This window comes from Neophocaena asiaeorientalis, unplaced genomic scaffold, assembly GCF_003031525.2.
Source record: "Neophocaena asiaeorientalis asiaeorientalis breed wild unplaced genomic scaffold, Neophocaena_asiaeorientalis_V1.1 scaffold77, whole genome shotgun sequence".
Lineage (NCBI taxonomy): Eukaryota > Metazoa > Chordata > Mammalia > Artiodactyla > Phocoenidae > Neophocaena > Neophocaena asiaeorientalis.
Genome location: NW_020174645.1, coordinates 3,907,877 through 3,926,235, shown reverse-complemented (window position 1 = coordinate 3,926,235; position 18,359 = coordinate 3,907,877). Strand labels below are relative to the sequence as shown.

Here is an 18,359-nt window from a genome sequence, read left to right as displayed (position 1 = left end):
GGCCAGACATTCATCACCAGCCCCCTGTTTACATTTGCTGAAGCAAGAGATAAACAGACTCTAGGGCTACATATTTATGACTGGACTCCTGTCTATATTTTGAGATCTGCACCTCGATATAAAAACCAGTAAGAGAAATAGGGTAAATAACCTGACATTGGACATTTTTATGGCAGGGATGGAGTGGGACTAAATCCTGTTAAAAGATCAAGAGGTCATACATCTCTGATCCTTGGGGCAAGGGAGACATTGCACATGCACAGAAAAGCTCCTTGGGGGTCAAAAAGGAGGGGACACCACCCCATAATATGTGATGGTAGGGTCGTCGTATAAGCGTCTGGGCTGTAATCCATGTTGGAAAGAAGTTGCACACGCATGTTTGGGAGGGTCCTAGGGCAGGGCAGGTGGGGAGAAAGAAACCTACTATGGATCGGGCTCTGGGGACCTTGTGGTGACCAGTTAGACAGGGTTTTACTCCCGTGGAATGTGCATTCCAGTGTTAAAGGGATGAACATACATACGTGAATCCCTCGCAGATGAGTCTTCTTCTGGGTTGAGATGGACTCATGCTTTCACAAAGGAGATGACTTGCAGACAGAGCTAGAATTGGTCCAGAACTTGGAGGTCAGGGGAGGGGGATATTCTGGAAGCACCCTGTCTTAAGTTAGAATCTATGTTTCTTTGTCGTGACTGGGAGATGGACACTATTTAGGATTAAGTGGTGGAGGTAGGGGGTGGCTTCCTAAAACTCCAACACTGCAAAAAACTGTTATTGGGGGAAGCTGATTGGGTTGCTGTTAGAATAAGGAACGACGAGGAGTATGGGAAGGTCCCTAGCACAGTGCCAGCGTGCAGTAAGATTACAGTAAATAAAACTTCAAAATACATCCCATCCCATTTTTCTCTCCATCTCCACAGCCACCATCATCTCTTGCAACATCATCGTAACCAGCCCCCCTGCTTATGTCCTTACTTCCTGAAGGCTATTCTCAACACAGCAGCTGGAGGGATTCCTATGACAGCTGTAGTCAGAGCTTGTCCTTCTGCTCACCACCTTCCAATGCTCTCATGTCACCCGGTGTAACACCAAAGTCTTCAACGGTCTCCAGGACGCACCTGAGCTTCCACCTCTTCCTTTATTGACCTTGTTCTCTACTCTAGGTCTCTCTAGGGAAAGACATTGGCCTCCCTGCTAGTTCACTAACCAAGTCCAACACTCTCCTGCCTCAGGACCCTAGCACCTGCTGTTCCCTCTGCCTGGAAACTTTTCTCCCAGATACTAAATAGCTCACTCCTTCTTCAAGTTATTGATAGAAGTACCCTTTTTAATGGGACCTTCCCTGACAACCTTTTTTAAATAGAAACACTCCTCCCATGTTTTCTACCCTCCCCTGATTTTTCATAGCACTTATCACCTTTTATTATATGAGTGATAATCTACATATTACTCTATTATGTATATTATGATACTCCTTGGTATACTGTTTTTTATTGTATATATTATACTATGTATGACGTATATATAATGTATAATATTTGTTGATTGACTCCGCTTCTCCCCACACCTGTCCCCCACCCCTTATCTCTTGTTGACAGAGGGCAGGAATTTTGCCTCGCTCTGTGTTGTATCTGCAAAGCCCGCACAGTGTCCGGTACCCAGCAGGCGCTCGGTAAATAAGGGCAGGAAGAATAAATCAATCGTGAATGAATGAACACAGGAACGAGCCTGCGGCTTCTGGCTCTTGCCTTCCGGCGCTGCTTTAACCCCTTCGCTCTCCAGGTGAGGTCGGGGAGCCCGGGCCCAACGCGCCTGCGCAGCCCCACCGGGTCGGCGGGCTCAGGCTCTAGTCCGGGCGGCGGCAGCACTCCTTTGCGAGGCGCGGCGCCCGCGGAGGGTTACATTCGGGGCGGGGCCGGACAGCTGAACGGCGGGACCTTCGGGGGCGGGGCTTGCTGAGAGTCGAGTTAGGGCTGCATCTCCTCTTAAAGTTGCTCCACGTCGGCCGCTCCGCTCAGCCCCGTGTCCCGCGGCCCGGTCCCCATCACCGCGCAGCCCCGGCTTTTCCGCCGGTCGTCCCCGTCGCAGCCATGTCCAAGGAGCCGCGGGGTGGGCGGGAGGAGATCCTGGAATGCCAGGTGATGTGGGAGCCTGACAGCAAGAAGAACACGCAGATGGACCGCTTCCGGGCGGTCGTGGGCGCTGCCTACGGCCTGGCGCTGGGTGAGTGCGGGGCGCGCGTCCTGGGGGCTCCCCGGCCACCTCCCGGGGCCAGGAGCTTCCAGAAATCGGGCGCCCCCCCTTGGGGGTCCGAGGGACCACCTGACAGAGGGACCCTCCTCCTGGGGTCCCGGGCGCCCCCTTTTCCAGGGCGTTGGTGTCAGGGTCCCTTCTAGTTGTTGGAATGGTCTCCTGATTTCCAGTCTCCCTCCTCTGGGGGTTGGACGAGCCGCTGGACGGGGGGGCCCCTCCCCAGGGGTGGGACATCTTCTGACTGTGCGGTTTTGCCCCCTTGTCTGTGCGGGTTGTCACCTCCTCTGCTTTCAGGGAGCCGGTCCCCTCTTCACTGCAGCATCCATCTCCCTGAGACTGTTCCCCATCTGGTCCTGGAACCCCTGTGGACTGAGAGGTCCCTTGCTAGGCGTTCCTACCTGTGAGGTGTGCTCCCTGGGGTCCTGCCCTCGAGCCTTGGGGGCTTCCTCCCCGACCCAGGGCCTTTCTGGCTTTTAGCTCTTCCCTTCTGTTGGTGGGGAGTCACTTGTCAGCCAACAGTACCTCGTGCTGCCCCCTCATCCCCTCCCCAGGCTGACCCTGCTAGAGGCCAGCATGGATCCTGGGCACTGGGGAGAAGGGTGGTCAGGTAGGAGTCTGCCTCTGGGATTGGGGCCGAACTCCGTCCCCTCACGTGTTTACACTCCCAGCCCCAAACCGGACCTAGTCAAGGGCCCCCCTTCCAGCTGCCGCCCTGGCCTCGGGAGCCACCTGGCTGGGTGTGGACCTGGGCGAGGAGGCCCTTTTCCGGATGAGACGCTTTCCCCCGCATCCACCTGGCTGGTCTACCTACCTTCTTCACCCTCCCCGCCTCAGGGGTTTGCAACTCATTTTGGCCCTTTCCCTCCCCTTCGGGCCCCCTCCGCTGGCTGCAGGGACCCCTGTGTTTCTGTTGGTGGCATCGCAGTTCTCAGGGAGCCTCACAGAAATGGAGGTGTGGGCCGTCTGACTTCTTACATCGTCCCCTTTCCAGCCCAGCGTCAGCATCTCCCCTGGGGCCCTCGTTTCCTCTGCCCTGAACTGGCTGGTTTCCCTGCTTCCTGCTTTTCCTCCCTCTGCCCTTCAGTGCCGCCTGCGTGCGGGCTCTGCCAGAGCAGCCTTGATGCACAGGCCTGACTTTGTCACGCCTGGGCTCCAGGGCTTACAGTGGCTCCTCGTTGACTGAGGATTTGCAAACTCTGCCGCCTGGCAGCTTCCAAGTCCTCCACAGCATGGTGGGTGTCATAGCCTCCACGGAGCCCCTTCCCTTGGCTAGCCCAGCTGCATCCCTCTCCCGCCCTCCTGCTCCCTGGACAGTGAACCCCTGTAGACAGGTGTGGCTTATTACTCACCAGGCCTTCTTTCAGGTAGTAGCTGGTAATGTGTGCTGGATTGGGGGATAGACCTTTTTTTTTTTTTTTGCCACGCCGCGCAGCTTGTGGCATCTTAGTTCCCCGACCAGGGATTGAACCCAGGCCCTCGGCAGTGAGAGCACGGAGTCCTAACCACTGGGCCACCAGGGAATTCCCTGGGGGACAGACTTGATTCCTAAGAAGAGCCAGGAGTGGAACTGCATTCTTCTGTGTTACTGTGCCGTGGTTCCGTCTCTCTTTCCTCCGCCAGCTGTTCCCCCTGCTGCTTTACAGAACGATTTCACAGAAGGGCCGTCCTGTGAGGTGCGGGAGACTGAGCTGCAATCTCCCGGGATTTTGAAGTGGCTCCACCACTTACTAGCTGTGTGGTCAGAAGGAAGTCACCCGATCTCCCGAGCCTTGGTTTCCTCACCTGTAAAATGGGCATAATGAGAGGACCCGTATCACTGGGTGACAGATGATTGGGCCGAGCGCCCACCCGCACCTGGCCTGTGGGGTTTGCTGAGTAGACACTGGCAGAGGCACCAGTAGCTCCCCGTCTGCCTGCCCAGCTCCTCTCTGCCCTTTAAGGCTGGGACTGGTAGCCTGCGGGCCACGTCGGGCCTGCAGACTTAGTTCGGGCGGCTCACACACCGAAAGACCGCATAGGAAAAGTAAGATTTGCAACTTCTTTTGAAAACCCGAAGGCCCGTGCTGCTGGGTCTCTGTGCTCACGTGACGGCATCAGCTGGGCTGAGTGGGGCTCCTCTCTTGGTCTGGGGGTGGCTTAGACCTTGGTGTTTTTCTTTTCCTCCTCTCCCACGACTGATGGTTAACCCACCCTGCTTCTCTCCTTTCCGTGGGCCTGGCCCTGGACGTTTTGGTCTTTGCTTTAAGAGCCAACTCAAATGCTGCCTTCTCTCTGATTATTCTCTCTGACCGTTTTCTCCTTTCCTCTGCTCTCCAAGTGCATGTAATTTGGACTTTCAGCCTGTCTTGCCTGTTAATTTATTTGTGAGCATTTTTTTGGCTGAGCAGCATACGGGATCTTATTTCCCTGACCGGGGATCGAGCCTGTGCCCCCTGCAGTGGAAGCGTGGAGTCTTAACCACTGGACCGCCAGGGAAGTCCTCAAGTGTCTTTACACCACAAACTGTGACTCGCCTCTGCGTGCCAGCATCTGGCCAACAAACAGAAGGCCTGGTCTCTGTTCTCCAGCAGCTCAGGTGTACTTGTAGGGAGAAGGCTCGTGCAAAGGTAGCAGCGCTGAGCAGCGGGTGTAGGGATGCGTGCTGTCCGCCTTCTGAGCTCCGGGTCTATCGGGATGCTGTTGAAGAGGGCTGGCAGGATCTTGAGCTGAGACTTGAAGGTGTAGGCTGGTCAGAATTCTCACAGATGGAGAGGAAGGAGCAGGTGAAGTGGCAAGCGAGGCTTACAAACTCGGATGCCTGCGGGGACCAGGCAGGTGACAGGGGTATTAATAACAGCTAATATTTAGCGAGCGCTTCCTGCACGCCAGGCCCCATTCGGGAACTTTACATGGATTAACTCACTTAATCCTCAGTAACCTGGCCAAGTAGCTGCAGCTTTGATCTCGTTTCCCAGCTGAGAAAGTGGAAGCTCAGAGTCGTGGTTGAGATCTCGCAGCTGTGAGCCGTGGAGCTGGGCTCAGTGCTCAGTCACCGCCGGGTTAGGTTGCCTCTCGCGTGGGTGTGAAGGGCCAGGTGGGGCAGCTGTGAGCTGCTCCAGCTGACTGTCACCGTGTGCAGTGACAGGGCACCAGCTACCTACTGCTGCGTTGCAAACCACCCCAAGACTTAGTGACGTAAAACGACGGTAAGTGTTTAGTATTTCTCGGTTTCCGCGGGCCAGGTTTCTGGGAGTGGCTTAGCTGGTGGTTCTGGCTCTGGGTCTCGCGTGGCTGTATCCACCCGTGGGCTGGGGCTGGAGGCCCACTTCCCAGGGGCCGGCTCACGTGGCAGTGAGTCAGTGCTGGTCGTGGGCGGGAGGTCTCCGTTTCACGCCGCCTAGGACTGCTTGAGTGTCCTCACAACATGGCCACTGGCTTCCTGCAGAGCAAGTGATCAAGGCGGAAGCCGCGGTGTCCTTAGGACTTTGTGACCCAGCCTCACGAGGTGCACTCGGTCATTTCCTTAACAGTCGGGCTCAGCGGGGGGAGGGGACGACACAGGGACGGAAATACCAGGAGGCGACACTCGTTGGCCAGCTTCCATGGCCAGACGTCCTGTCTTCTCAGGAGAAGCCAGAAATCCTGCACTTTATTTGGAAACCGAATTTAACGTCAGCCCAGTTCCTGAGCATCGCGCAGACTGAACTAAACGTGCCGGTGGTCCGTCCCCCAGGCTTCCAGATCGCAGCCTCTGAGCTGGGTGGGGGGACGGCGGGGGACACGTGTGGGCAGAAGCCCCAGGAGCCCCTGCTCGACTGGAGAATCGTGTCAATCCCTTGGCTGAGTCGTGGACGGTGGGAAAGTTTCCGCTCAAAGCCCAGCCACTCCTCCGCCGTCCGCTGGGGTCCTTGCGGTGCTGAGATGCTGCTGTGACTGCTCGCGCCCCGGGTCGGCAGGCTGGTTCCATCCTCCGCCCTCCCGGATGCTGTGGTGGCGCCCTTTGTGATGATGGGCTTTCCAGGTCTTCAGGGGGAGGCCCTGCGCCGTCTCTCGTGTCAGCCCGGAGGGGTTTTTGGTGCTGGAGCTCTTTGCAATTTGTGAGGACCAAGGTGACTTAAAAAGCACTTACATAGATTGCCTGAGGCCTCACAGCTAATAAATGGCCAAGCCAGGATTTGAACCCAGGCCTTCTGGGTCCAGAGTCCATGGTTTTTAGGCATGCTGGTTAAGGTATAAAATCACCGCCTCGTGACTTTTATTCATTTGGGGAGTAGCGGTGGTGGGTTTGCTTTAACAGAAACTAAGATGCCCTGCGCTCCCAAGACCCTCTCTCATCAGGTGCCTTTGAACCCCTCAGACACACATAACTCCTCAGGTGTATCCATCTTATCACTGAACCAAGACTTTCCTCCTAAGATTTGTAGGAGTTATGTGCCTTTTCTTTCTTTCTTTTTTGTTTCAGAAAATTATGATGACTTATATCATTGGTCAGTTGAGTCATATCCGGACTTCTGGGCAGAGTTCTGGAAATTCAGTGGAATTGTCTTCTCGCGCACGTATGATGAGGTAAGTAGAGACTGTGCTTACACGTTATCTTTTCGTGGTTCTGATCCAAAACGAAGTGTTAATTTTGAGGAAGACTAAATCATATCTTCTTCTAAATCCCCACATCAGCGGGGAAAAAAATCATTGCCCTAGAGAGTTGGCAGGAAACTGTGTTGGGGTCACGGACCTCATGGGGACTCTGCAGGCTCCGGGTCCCCCGATGCGTGTGGACCCATGCCTCGTCCTGGGAATCTGAGTGATCCAAAGAGTAGGGCATCGCCGTATTTTATTAAAATTTTTTAGAATTGCGGTAAAATACACATAATACAAAATTTACCATTTTATCCATTTTAAAGTGTACAGTTCAGTGATGTTCCATACATTCACATTTTAAAAATTTATTTGTTTTATTTATTTATTTTTGGCCACACTGTGCGGCCTGCGGGATCTTAGTTCCCCAACCAGGGATGGAACCTGGGCCCCCCGCCGTGGAAGTGTGGAGTCTCAACCACTGGACCACCAGGGAAGTCCCCATACTGTAATTGTTTTTTCTTTTTAAAATTTATTTATTTATTTATTTTTGGCTGCGTTGGGTCTTCATTGCTGTGCGCAGGCTTTCTCTAGTTGCAGCGAGTGGGAACTACTCTTTGTTGCGGTGCGCGGGCTTCTCATGGCTTCTCTTGTTGCAGAGCACGGGCTCTAGGCATGTGGGCTTCAGTAGTTGTGGCACGCGAGCTCAGTAGTTGTGGCTCACGGGCTCTAGAGCTCAGGCTCAGTAGTTGCGGTGCAACAGGCTTAGTTGCTCCGCGGCATGTGGGATCTTCCCGGACCAGGGCTCGAACCCGTGTCCTCTGCATTGGCAGACGGATTCTCAACCACTGCACCACCAGGGAAGCCCCCTGTAATTGTTTTTTAAACTATCAGTAGTTTTGTTATTTACCTGGATTTTAGAGATTTTTTTTTATTCCCTCAATAAATATCCAGGGAATAAGAAGTCTGTTGTATGTTTGGTTTGATTATGGGGTGAGCCATTCTGAAAGGTTCACCTGAAGAAGAAACCAAGGTTCCAGCTCTGATGGATGAGGCACGGATCCAACTTCCTAAAAACTGTGGCAGGGTGTCCGGTGGGCCGTGTACTTTGATCTCCTGGTTTCCATGCTCTGGTCAGCCCTGGAACATGTGGTAGCTGCCGTGTCTGTCCGTCTGTCCTTTTGTCATCAGCATCACTCATAAAGTAGGTGCTTAATAATTAACAGACTAAACTAGTGGGGTGGAGTTTTCCCTTGGCATTAATTTTTTTTAACTTTAGTGAGGAATAATTGATACATCTAATTTGTTTTTTTTATTTGGTTGCGCTGGGTCTTAGTAACGGCAGGCATGCTCCTTAGTTGCGGCATGCGAACTCTTAGTTGCGGCATGCGTGTGGGATCCAGTTCCCTGAGATTGAACCCGAGGCCCCTGCATAGGGAGCACGGAGTCTTAACCACTGCACCACCAGGGAAGTCCTGATACATATAATTGTATCTATTTCAAGTGTACACGTGAATGATTTGATATACATATGCCTTGCGGAATGAGTACCAAGTTAACTGACACATCCGTCACCTCACACAGTTACCTTTTTCTTTTTTTTTTTTTGTGGTGAGAATGCTTGAGATCTACTCTCAGCAACTGTCAGGTACACAACATCGCATTCATTTCTATTCTCAGTTTCAAGCCTTTGGGCCAGGTCAGCGTTCAGTCTGTACAGCGATCTAGTGATGCCTTGGGCTGGCGAGTTAGCTGGCCTCCTGTGACGCGGAATCCCTTCTCTGCATCTGATGTTGCTCTCACGCACGTGTGTGTCTTGGTTTGCTGTTGTCCTCTGTAGGTCGTGGACACGTCCAAAGGGATTGCGGACGTCCCCGAGTGGTTCAAAGGTAGTCGCCTCAACTACGCGGAAAACCTCCTGCAGCACAGGGAAAATGACGGAGTGGCCCTTTACGTGGCACGTGAGTCCCGACAGCTACGCGGATTTTCCTCTCTTAGCGTGACGGGGCCAGGTGTTCAGAGAGGCTCCGAAGCACTCAGAACCTGCAGTATATGATTCCAAACAATAGCTCAGCACCTTTTTTTGTGTGTGTGTGGTGAAAAACACAAAACACTAACTTTACCATCTTAACCACTTCTAAATGTACAATTCAGTGGTGTTAAGTACTTCACATTGTTGTGCAGTAGATCCCTGGAACCTTTTCACTGAAGCTCTGTACCCGCTAAACCCTGATTTCCCCATCTCCTCCCCCAGCCCTTGGAAAATTATGGTAAAAAAAACCACAACCAGGGGCTTCCCTGGTGGCGCAGTGGTTGAGAGTCTGCCTGCCGATGCAGGGGACACGGGTTCGTGCCCCGGTCCGGGAAGATCCCCAAAAAAAAAAAAAAAAAAAAAACCACAACCAAATCAAAGGATTCTTCACTTCATAAAAACATTCCCAGTAGTAAAAAAAGAATCTTTAAATGGCAAATTCTGGGCGTGCATCTCAAGGATGCCCTTTCCCAAGCGTTTCTTTTCCGGAACGTCGATTAAACCTGCATCTGGTTTGCATTCCCTGCACCTGTGTAGCATCTCCTGGGCGCGTATGTCTAACCTGTGTTTGAACAGGTGTGAGTTTTCATCCGTGTCTGTGACTCAGAACCTCTGTTTTTAGGATGGTCCGAGGATGACCTGTCCTTTTTCTCTTCCCAGGGGAAGGCAGGGAGGAGATCGTGAAGGTGAGTTTTGAAGAGCTGCGGCGACAGGTGGCTTTGTACGCCGCGGCGATGAGGAAGATGGGCGTGAGGAGAGGAGACCGGGTCGTCGGTGGGTACTTCTGGTGCCTGTCACAGTGGGGGCAGGGGAGTGGCTTGGAAGGAATGAGGTGGCGTCGGGTCAGATTGCACGCACACGGCTTCGCGTGTGTACCCGTGTGGCACAAACCAGACGAAGAGGGACGAAGAGGGATCAAATCGTTGCAAGTGCGGCCCGGCCAGAGTGAGCTGGGCTGTGAGGGTCCCCGGCTCCCGGCCTCCATGTGGTCATGTCCTCCTGAGCCAGTGCTCACAGACGTCTACATTATTATTAATAATAATTTTTTTAATGAATTATTATTTTTTTTAATGAAATGTGGTCCTTAAACTAAACACAAACCAGAAAGCTCATCAGGTCCTTGATGACAAAGCCAGGACCCCTTCCAGGGTCGGGAAAAGCTGCTGCATTTTCTGGGTCTGCCCACCTCCAACTCGATGCTTTCCTGAGGAATTCCTGAGGGCTGGTTTCCATTCTGTGATTTTCGCCATCTGTGCTGACATGATTGTAGACTGATTCCTAACCCCCAAAACCCAGCAGAGGGAGTTTTGTCAGTGGAGAGACTCACTAGACTGGTTTCCTCTAACCCACAGACGCCAGGGGCAGGTGCCACCAGCCTGCTTGTTTCCCAGATGAAAAACTGAGGCCCAGAAGAGAAAAGTAAACTAATCATTTTTTTTTTTTAAACTTGGAAAGGACTTTATTAAAAAAAACGGGTGTTGATTTAAACAGTATAGACAATTTCAGTTCATAAGGTCGTTAACTGAAAGTGTGTGGATATACTCAGCCTCTGGAGGTAATAAATAGACAGTCACTTTTTTTTGGCCGAGCCACTTGTGGGATCTCCGTTCCCCGACCAGGGACTGAACTTGGGTCCTTGGCAGTGAAAGCGCAGAGTCCTAACCACTTAGCCGCCAGGAAGTTCCCTGAGAGTTAGAGAGGCATGAAATTTGATAGCCAGGACACTTCATCACACGTCCGTTGGACGATGGGTTGTAATTATTTGGTGCCGCGTGTATTTGATGGGTTGATGGGTGCCGCGTGTATCTGATACAGCAGCGTGCGCCTGGGCCCGAGGTTCCTGGTGCCCGGCTGGTGGCCCTAGGCCACACTGTTCCTTGGGATCCCCACCTGGGCCTCCTCACTCAGTGCGCTTCTTCCACTTAGTTCTTCCTGGTGAGAACTTGTTTAGCAGCATCCACTCCCTGGAGTCAGGAGACCTTCCCTCGGTGCCTGGCGCTGCCTTTGGGCCTGTGGGTTTGGATGACTTTCTCCTCCCTGGACCTCGAGTTTCTGCATCTTTAGACAGGGCAGCAGAGAGGCTGAGGGGCTTGTTATGTAGAGTCTCCCGTGGGCAGAGAAGTTAGGTGGGCTTTCTCGGCCCTGCCCATCCACACGCACCCCGGGAGGGGCTGGTGACAATGACGCATGTGTCCAGAGGCGGTTCCCAGTCTGGGTCTGGCTGGGGTTCTGTGTGCTTTTTGCTGCAGTGCTGGGGTCAGAGTTTATTTTTTATTTTTATTTTTTTTTATGGGGTCAGAGTTTAAATTGCTCCTTCCGGGATCAGGCATCAGATCTTATTCTTAAACCAAAGAAGAGGGCTTCTCTGTCCTCTGGCCACACGACTTCACTCGTGGCACCAACCCCAGTGGCATCAATGGTGTCCGTCCCCTGCTCGGAGGCTCGCTGACCCCCGCTGCCTCCAGGGTGGGGATGAGAACCTGCAGCCGGGTCGGCGGCCCTGCGCGCTTGCTTCCTTCCTGCCTCTGCACTCCCCTCCCGGCCCCTGTCCTCCTAAGAGGGTCCGGCAGAGCCTTTGTTGGGAAGCCGGCCTCCTCCCCGCCTGCCCCCAGCTCTGTCCCCAGATGGCCTCACTCAGGGAAGCCCCCTGGTTGCCCCTGAGCCAGGCCCTCCTGTTGGACCCTCTGTCGGCATCTCGTTTTCTTTCTTCAAAGGATGCGTCATTGGTAGTTACCTGTTTGGTTTTGTGATTATTTGAGCATCAGTCTCCTTTGTTTGGCTCTAAAACCCGTGAGGCCTGGGGGTCTGGCTGCTGGGCTGCCCTCCCCACCTCCGGGGGCCATGGGACCAGGGCTGCAGGCCGGGCCGTCAGCAGGAGAAGCCACCGGCATGTTGGCGTGACCGTGCCTCTCCCGTGGGACTCACTGCAAGTGGGCGCTCGGCGTGTGTTTGCAAAGAGGGCAGGCTTACCCTGTGTAAACCATGTGAAGGGGCCAGACCCCGAGTGTCCTTCTCAGATGATGGAGCTGGGCATGGAGCGACCGCTCACTGTGTTACTTGACTGGAGAGGAATGAATAGTAAGTGATGGGTAAGGGATGTGCCACTGATCGCCTGTCTCGGCCCTGGATGGAGTGTTCTGCAGATCCAAGGGTTTACCCTGGGTCATTGAGGTCTCTGCTCAGAAGCTGTCCGTGCTGTCCTGTGGAAAAATCCATCACCACTCTTTCTGCACCCCGCTTTATTTTCCTTTGTCGCCTGCTGCCTCCTTGAAATCACAGGATTATTCGTGTGTGTGCGTGTGCGTGTGTGCGCACGTCTGTCCCCCTGTACCAGAGGATGGGGCTTTGTCTTCTGTTCACTGCTGCATCTCAGTCTGTGGGTACCTGGCTCATGGTAGGTGTGTAGCGAGTGTTTATCGGATGAATGCATGAGAGTGCTGGGTCAGAGCAGGCATTTTTGTGGTTGAAACCTCAATATCTTGGGTTCTTCGTGGTCCAATTTAATTTGTCTAGAAAAGGAATTCAAAAGGTTCTTCTACCTTCCAGTAATTTTTCTTCCCTCCAGTTTTCATTTTTAAAAATCTCCCTTTGAAGCAAACGTTTCTTGAGAAGGAGAAACGGAGAACAGGACATCCTGGGGCTGCTGCTTGGCCGTGCTTACGTGGGGGAAGCCTGCTCCGTTGCCCTTCACTCCTCAGAATCAGGCTGGTGCTTGGTGACACCCCCTTCTTGAGTGTCACATCTTGGATTCTAATTTGACCTGATCACAGTTACTAGGACAGGGGACTGTGTTTCCCAGAAGAGAGCACTAGGGAAGAGTGCAGAGGGAGATTGAATGGGGGGATGCTTGGAGGCCTTCAGAGATGCGGTTACAGCTGCTCACTGCTCACGGCGCTGTTCCTTGTCTGTGAAGCGGGCGTCTCCCGGCTGCGTGTCAGTCCCCACAGCCAGCAGGTCACCCAGCCTCCCTGGGTGGTGAGTCCCGCCCTGCCTGGGGCGATGGCACCGTGGAGACACCTCAGTACGCTCACGGCCAAGTCTCTTCTTGGCAGCTGACATCCGTCAGCGGGCCTGCTGTGTGCCAGGGCTGGGCGGGGCCCGGGGGCCGTGGGAGCAATGCACGACCCCTGCCCCATGGGACACCCAGCAGGGGCGATGCAGTGAACCCGAAGAAACGAAGTATCCACCGCTGTGGTCAAGTAGGCAGTCCAGAGCCATGGGAGGAGGGGCAGCGGGAGAGCTGTTCAGGGCACCACGGGGTGCTGGAGCCCAGAGGGCTTTCGTGTCACCCAGGGAGGGAGCCGTGTTCAGGGCAGGCCCTGGACCTGCTCCCTGGTGCCTTGTGCACAAATCCTTTTTCCTCTGGAGCATTTAGGACGGTCTCGCCGTCTTTTCGTCCATAAAGAGTCTCTGCCTCTATTATCATAAAAGCCCAGAGGACTTCCCTGGGGGTCCAGTGGTGAAGGCTCCATGCTTCCACTGCAGCGGGCCCAGGTTCGATCCCTGGTCGCAGGCCACGTGGTGCGGCCAAAAACAAAACAAAACAAAACTCAGCTTCCTACTAGATGGAGGGCTGAGTCCCTTGCAGGACTGTATATGTCTTGACTGGTCTGCTCAGTCTTCATTCCCCTGCAGCCTCTCCTTCCCTCCCTCCATCCAAGCATCCTCCCACCAGCCGGCCAGTAGACCAATATCTGCGGACCTTGATCTGCAGGGCGTACCAAAAGGCATTAGGTAAAGCAGGGAGCGAGACAGGCAACGTCCCTGCCCTCACAGGAGAACCAGATATGAAGTTGCCAGTTATGATGATTGTACTTAGATGATGATTATGCTAGATCTGGTGAGGGAGAAATACGATGTGCTTTGTGGGCGACTGGCCAGGGGACCTGAGTTCTTAGGGTGGCCTTGGAGGAGGCTTCCCTGAGGGAGTTCCATTTGCCTTCGGAGCTGAAGGATGAGTAGGGGGGGCTGGTGTGGGTGGAAGTGTCCAGGCAACGCAGGCAGCTTGTGCAAAGGCCCTGAGGCAGGGGGAGCTTAGAACTGAAGGGAGGCTGTTGTGACCGAGCCCACAGTGGGAGGCGGAGCGGAGCGACAAAGAGGCCAGGATTGTGCAGGGATCCCTGATCAGAATGCGTCGGAGGGGGTGATGATGGGAAGCGGTCAGGCTGACAGCAGTGATTGGGTCATCCGAGCAGGAGATGTCAAGGTGGTTGGGTTGGGCCTGGCCCTGCTCTGTGAGCCGCTCACAGCCAGCTCCTCTCCCCACTCCCACCGTGACTCTGGGAGGTGCTTCTGGAAGTCCGCGGCATCCTCACACACTGAGCCAAGCTTTCTCCCTGTATCCCCCCTACAGGTTATTTACCCAACAGTGCGCACGCCGTGGAGGCCATGCTGGCGGCCACGAGCGTTGGCGCCATCTGGAGCTCCACGTCCCCAGACTTCGGCGTGAACGTGAGTCGGGGTCCCCTCAAATGCCCTGGGTGTGCGGCCCCCACAGGGGAACATTCCGTATGATTTCCCCGTGACATCTTGGGTCGGGGTGTGGGCAGCTGTGGGGCAGGACCAGCCAGGCTGGGAGGAAACGGTGTCACGATGGCCTCCCGTCTCCCCGGCTGGTGACTCGCAATCAGCAGGAGAGAAGGAGCCAGAAGTAGCGGGATCTCTCTTTAAGTGTAAAAGTGAACGATCCTTGCTTCCTTTCCAATATTCCCCACACCCAGCCGTGTGCATTGGCTGCATTAGTGTGTGTTACATGCGACAGGCGGTGTTGCGAGTATCCAGCAGGAGACGCCCGGTCACGGCTCCTGTGACTTCATGACCACGTGAGGTTTTCTGATGTCCGTCCTCTGCAGATTTGCTCGTGGAAGGTTTGCTTACGGAGAGTTTGCTCCATAATTGCCGTTTCTGATCCCTTCATTTGGGGCTGAGCTTTGTGCTCTGTGTGGGAGGGCGGCGGGCCTCTTTATCCCCGTAAGCCCCAGGGGCACCAGGGACCAGGGTGCGCCAGCTGCGGCGTGGCCCAGGCAAGGCAGGAAGCACGGACTGAGCCCCACCATGGGGAAGGAAGAAGCAGCAGAGCAGGACTTACTGGGACCCCCACTTCCTGATCAGGGACCTTTCCAACCTCGGGGATGAGGGACCCTCAGGAGCCACGAGGCCGGGCCCGTTAGAGGACATGCCGGGCATCCACGTCCCTGACCGTTCTTCCTCTGCTCTGGGTGTGGCCCCTGTGCTGGGCACCGGTCAGTGCAGCCCAGGGGCTAAGGGCTGGCCTGGCTTTGCTGGCCGTGCATCCCTGGGTGAGTTATTTATCCTCACGTGCAAAGCAGGGGCATCAGGAAGAGAGAGTCTCATGATACGAGCGTAGACTGCGTGGGCCTGTGATTGACGCAGGAGGATTGCTACATTTAAGATACAGGTGCAGGGACGGCGCTGTTCCAGCTCTGTGCTCTGCGGTCCATGTTCCTTGTCCACAGGCTGGGCATTTTGGGTGTGAGCTTGATACTCAACCTCTGCCTTGAGGCTTGCTCTTCTGGAAAAGGTTTTCAAGGTATTTCTTTGCTTTTTTAAAATATTTATTTATTTATCTGGCTGCACCGGGTCTTAGTTGTGGCACGCGGGATCTTTGTTGCGGCACGCAGGATCTTTTTAGTTGCGGCAGGCGGGATCTAGTTCCCTGACCAGGGATCAAACCTGGGCCCCCTGCATTGGGAACGCGAAGTCTTAACTGCTGGACCACCAGGGAGGTCTCTCAAGGTATTTCTTTGCTTTTTTAAAATATTTATTTATTTATCCGGCTGCACCGGGTCTTAGTTGTGGCACGCGGGATCTTTGTTGCGGCACGCAGGATCTTTTTAGTTGCGGCAGGCGGGATCTAGTTCCCTGACCAGGGATCAAACCTGGGCCCCCTGCATTGGGAACGCGAAGTCTTAACTGCTGGACCACCAGGGAGGTCTCTCAAGGTATTTCTCATCTCCTCCCACACCGTGCGGAGGAGGGACAGACGTGCTTCTGCAACACAGAGGCCTGGAGCAGTGAGGCGATTGGCTGAGGCCGGCCCTGGCCCCATGGGTTGAGGACTGGGCCCTGCTGAGTTCGGGGAGGGGGTGGTCACCCCAGACCTCACTGCTGGTGGCCGTGGTTGTGCCTCCTGGGGCTTTGCTGGGCCTCTCCCAGATCGCCTCCACCCCTGACCACCCAGGGCAGCCAGGACTGACCTGAGCCTGGAGCTCCAGGGGGCCTCTTGGTCCCCAAGGCCCTCTGTGAGGCCGTGTGAGCTGCTTGGGACCAGGCCATCCTCGGGGGGGGCGGGTCCTGGAGGGTTGGGACCCCGTCCCTGGGCGCTGTTGTCCTTGGATCCCTCAGCAGGCCTTGAGCTGCGCTGCCCGGAAGCGGTGAAGGAGCCTCGGGGCTGGAGCAGGCATGTGGCGTGGAGGTTACCAGCAGGCAGGCTCTTGCCTGGGTTTGAATCCACCTCTGCTGCTTCCTGTCTCTGTGTCCTTGGGGACACACCGTAGGAGGGCTTGTGTGGGCAACACCATTGACACCCATCTGGGGTTGGGACAGCGCGCAGGCCTACCCCCCAAGCTCGGTGAAGGTCAGCTGTTCCTAATGAGGAGGGAGTGGGTGTTTTTGAGTGAATCGGAACTTGTAAGCAGTTGTGATGTTGGAGAAGCATTGTGCAGCCTGGGGGCGTGGGCGTGGCCTTCTAGGGCCCGAATGAAGCCCCTGCCTGAGTGCTTCACAGAGAGCGGAGCTCCTGGGTTGGCCTCAGGTGGTGGGTCTGAGCCACCTGGTGCAGGGCGGGAGGCTTAGGGGACGGGCTGGGGCCCAGCCACCTCCTGCTTGCCTGTAGCATCAGCAGCTGGCCTGGACCCTGCGCCCATCCTCGTGGGTCTGTCTTGTGCAAAATGTCACCACCGCAGGCCACTGTGGCCGACTCTGGTCCCGGGTCCCGTTGTGGAGAGGATGCAGCCAGTGGTGGCTCTGGAGCGGCATCCCTGGCGTTCCTTCCTTGGTTTGAGGCTGGTTCGGGTTTTCTGGGGTGGCGGCTCTCGTTGGAAGCGCACACGCACTAGATGGCAGCCTGGCTCCGCCCTGACCACGGCCTTCAGCACAGTTGCTTGCAGGAGATCTTTGAGGGCGTGATGGCCTGAGCCTCAGGAGAGCCCTCTATTCGGTCAGAAAGTGACAGGGCCGAACGCCGTTCTACTAAGATGCTTCGCTCTGCCCTGAGTTCTGGGAAGGGGTCCTCGTTTTGCCGGGACCCTGGTGTAGAGCCAGAGGCAGGTAGCCATGTGCACGACCCTTTGGAGTGATTGTTGAGCAGTGAATGACAGTTAACGTATCAGCCTGGTGACTTGAGGGCCCCCGGCTGCTGGCACCACCTGCCAGCTCCCAAGGGTGAGCCCTCCTGGCCGGGAAGCCCTGGTCCGGGTCACGAGGCATAGTGCTTGCTCACGTGGGCACCGGTACCTGTGTGCTAAGGACCGGGGACGAAGCAATGACTCCAGGGCCTCAGATGTCTTCTCTGTTCTTTTCCAGTAGCTAAAGCCTGCAGGGAAGCATCTAGAGTTAATGATGAGGTGCGGCCTGGGGCGGGACAGAGGGGTCACGGGGGCCCAGGATGGTCCTCTTCGGTGGTTTGCAAATCTCTGCTTTAAAAAGAGGCTCCTGGGCTTCCCTGGTGGTCCAGTGGTTGGGACCCCGAGCTTCCACTGCAGGGGGCAGGGATTCGACGCCAGGTCGGGGAACTAAGACCCTGCATGCCACGCAGCCAAAAAGAAAAAAAAAAAAAAGGAAGCTCCTGTTCTTAATTTCCGACATCACTGTTTTACACTTTAGATGGTCTCCCAGTTTCAGTAAAGCGTATGTTTCTGAAATTTGCAGTGAAACATGAATGTTTTTCCTACTTTCAATTGTTTGCTGCAAATCACTGAAGAATTTTCTCTATAATAAAGGGAAAATTGCCACTCTCTTGCCAATCCTGATTTTAATTATTTGGTTCTTTTACAATGGGGTCACATCATTACTGACTATGAAGTAAGTTCTAGCCCCGTGGCACACACGTGTGGGATGGTTACCAGGCAGTTTACAGGTATGGGGGCGGGGTCTCCATACACGTGGATTCACCTGCCCACAAATGCGGTGGTGACCTCCCCTCGCCTTGCCAGGCTGGTGATGGAAGGACCCCGTCTGTTGGCAGGCCGTATGCCTGTCTGTGCAGGCTGCTTCAGGGAGGGGTGGGGACGCCGCCTTTGCTCGAGGATGCTGGGGACCGTTCCTCACTTCTCTTGGAGCCCCTTGGCTCTGCGTCTGCCCTGCCCCTGCCCCTCTGCTCACTGCGTGCCCCTTCCTCCAACTCTCCCACGTCTCCCACCCTATCTGCTTGGATTTCCTGCGCCCATTGGGCTCGTGGGCATCTCCAGGTGCGGGACTGCTTGTTCTTTGGGTCCCCAACCTGCCAGCCTCACCAAGACCTCCAGGTCCTGTGTGTTTTGACGCTTGTTTTTTTCTTTGTTT

The 18,359-nt window shown here is 54.9% G+C and overlaps 1 protein-coding gene across 3 annotated transcripts in view; it reads left to right on the top strand.

Moving 5' to 3' along the window:
- Positions 1-1,976: 1,976 nt before the first annotated feature.
- AACS (acetoacetyl-CoA synthetase) overlaps positions 1,977-18,359 on the top strand; it is a 49,975-nt gene continuing 33,592 nt past the window's right edge. For all 3 annotated transcript variants that reach the window (XM_024758556.1, XM_024758557.1, XM_024758554.1), the window contains exons 1-5: positions 1,977-2,221; positions 6,693-6,796; positions 8,646-8,766; positions 9,498-9,611; positions 14,191-14,288. In XM_024758556.1, coding sequence (XP_024614324.1) covers positions 2,089-2,221; positions 6,693-6,796; positions 8,646-8,766; positions 9,498-9,611; positions 14,191-14,288 — 570 coding nt within the window. In that variant the 5' untranslated portion in view covers positions 1,977-2,088. The remainder of the gene's footprint in view (positions 2,222-6,692; positions 6,797-8,645; positions 8,767-9,497; positions 9,612-14,190; positions 14,289-18,359) is intronic.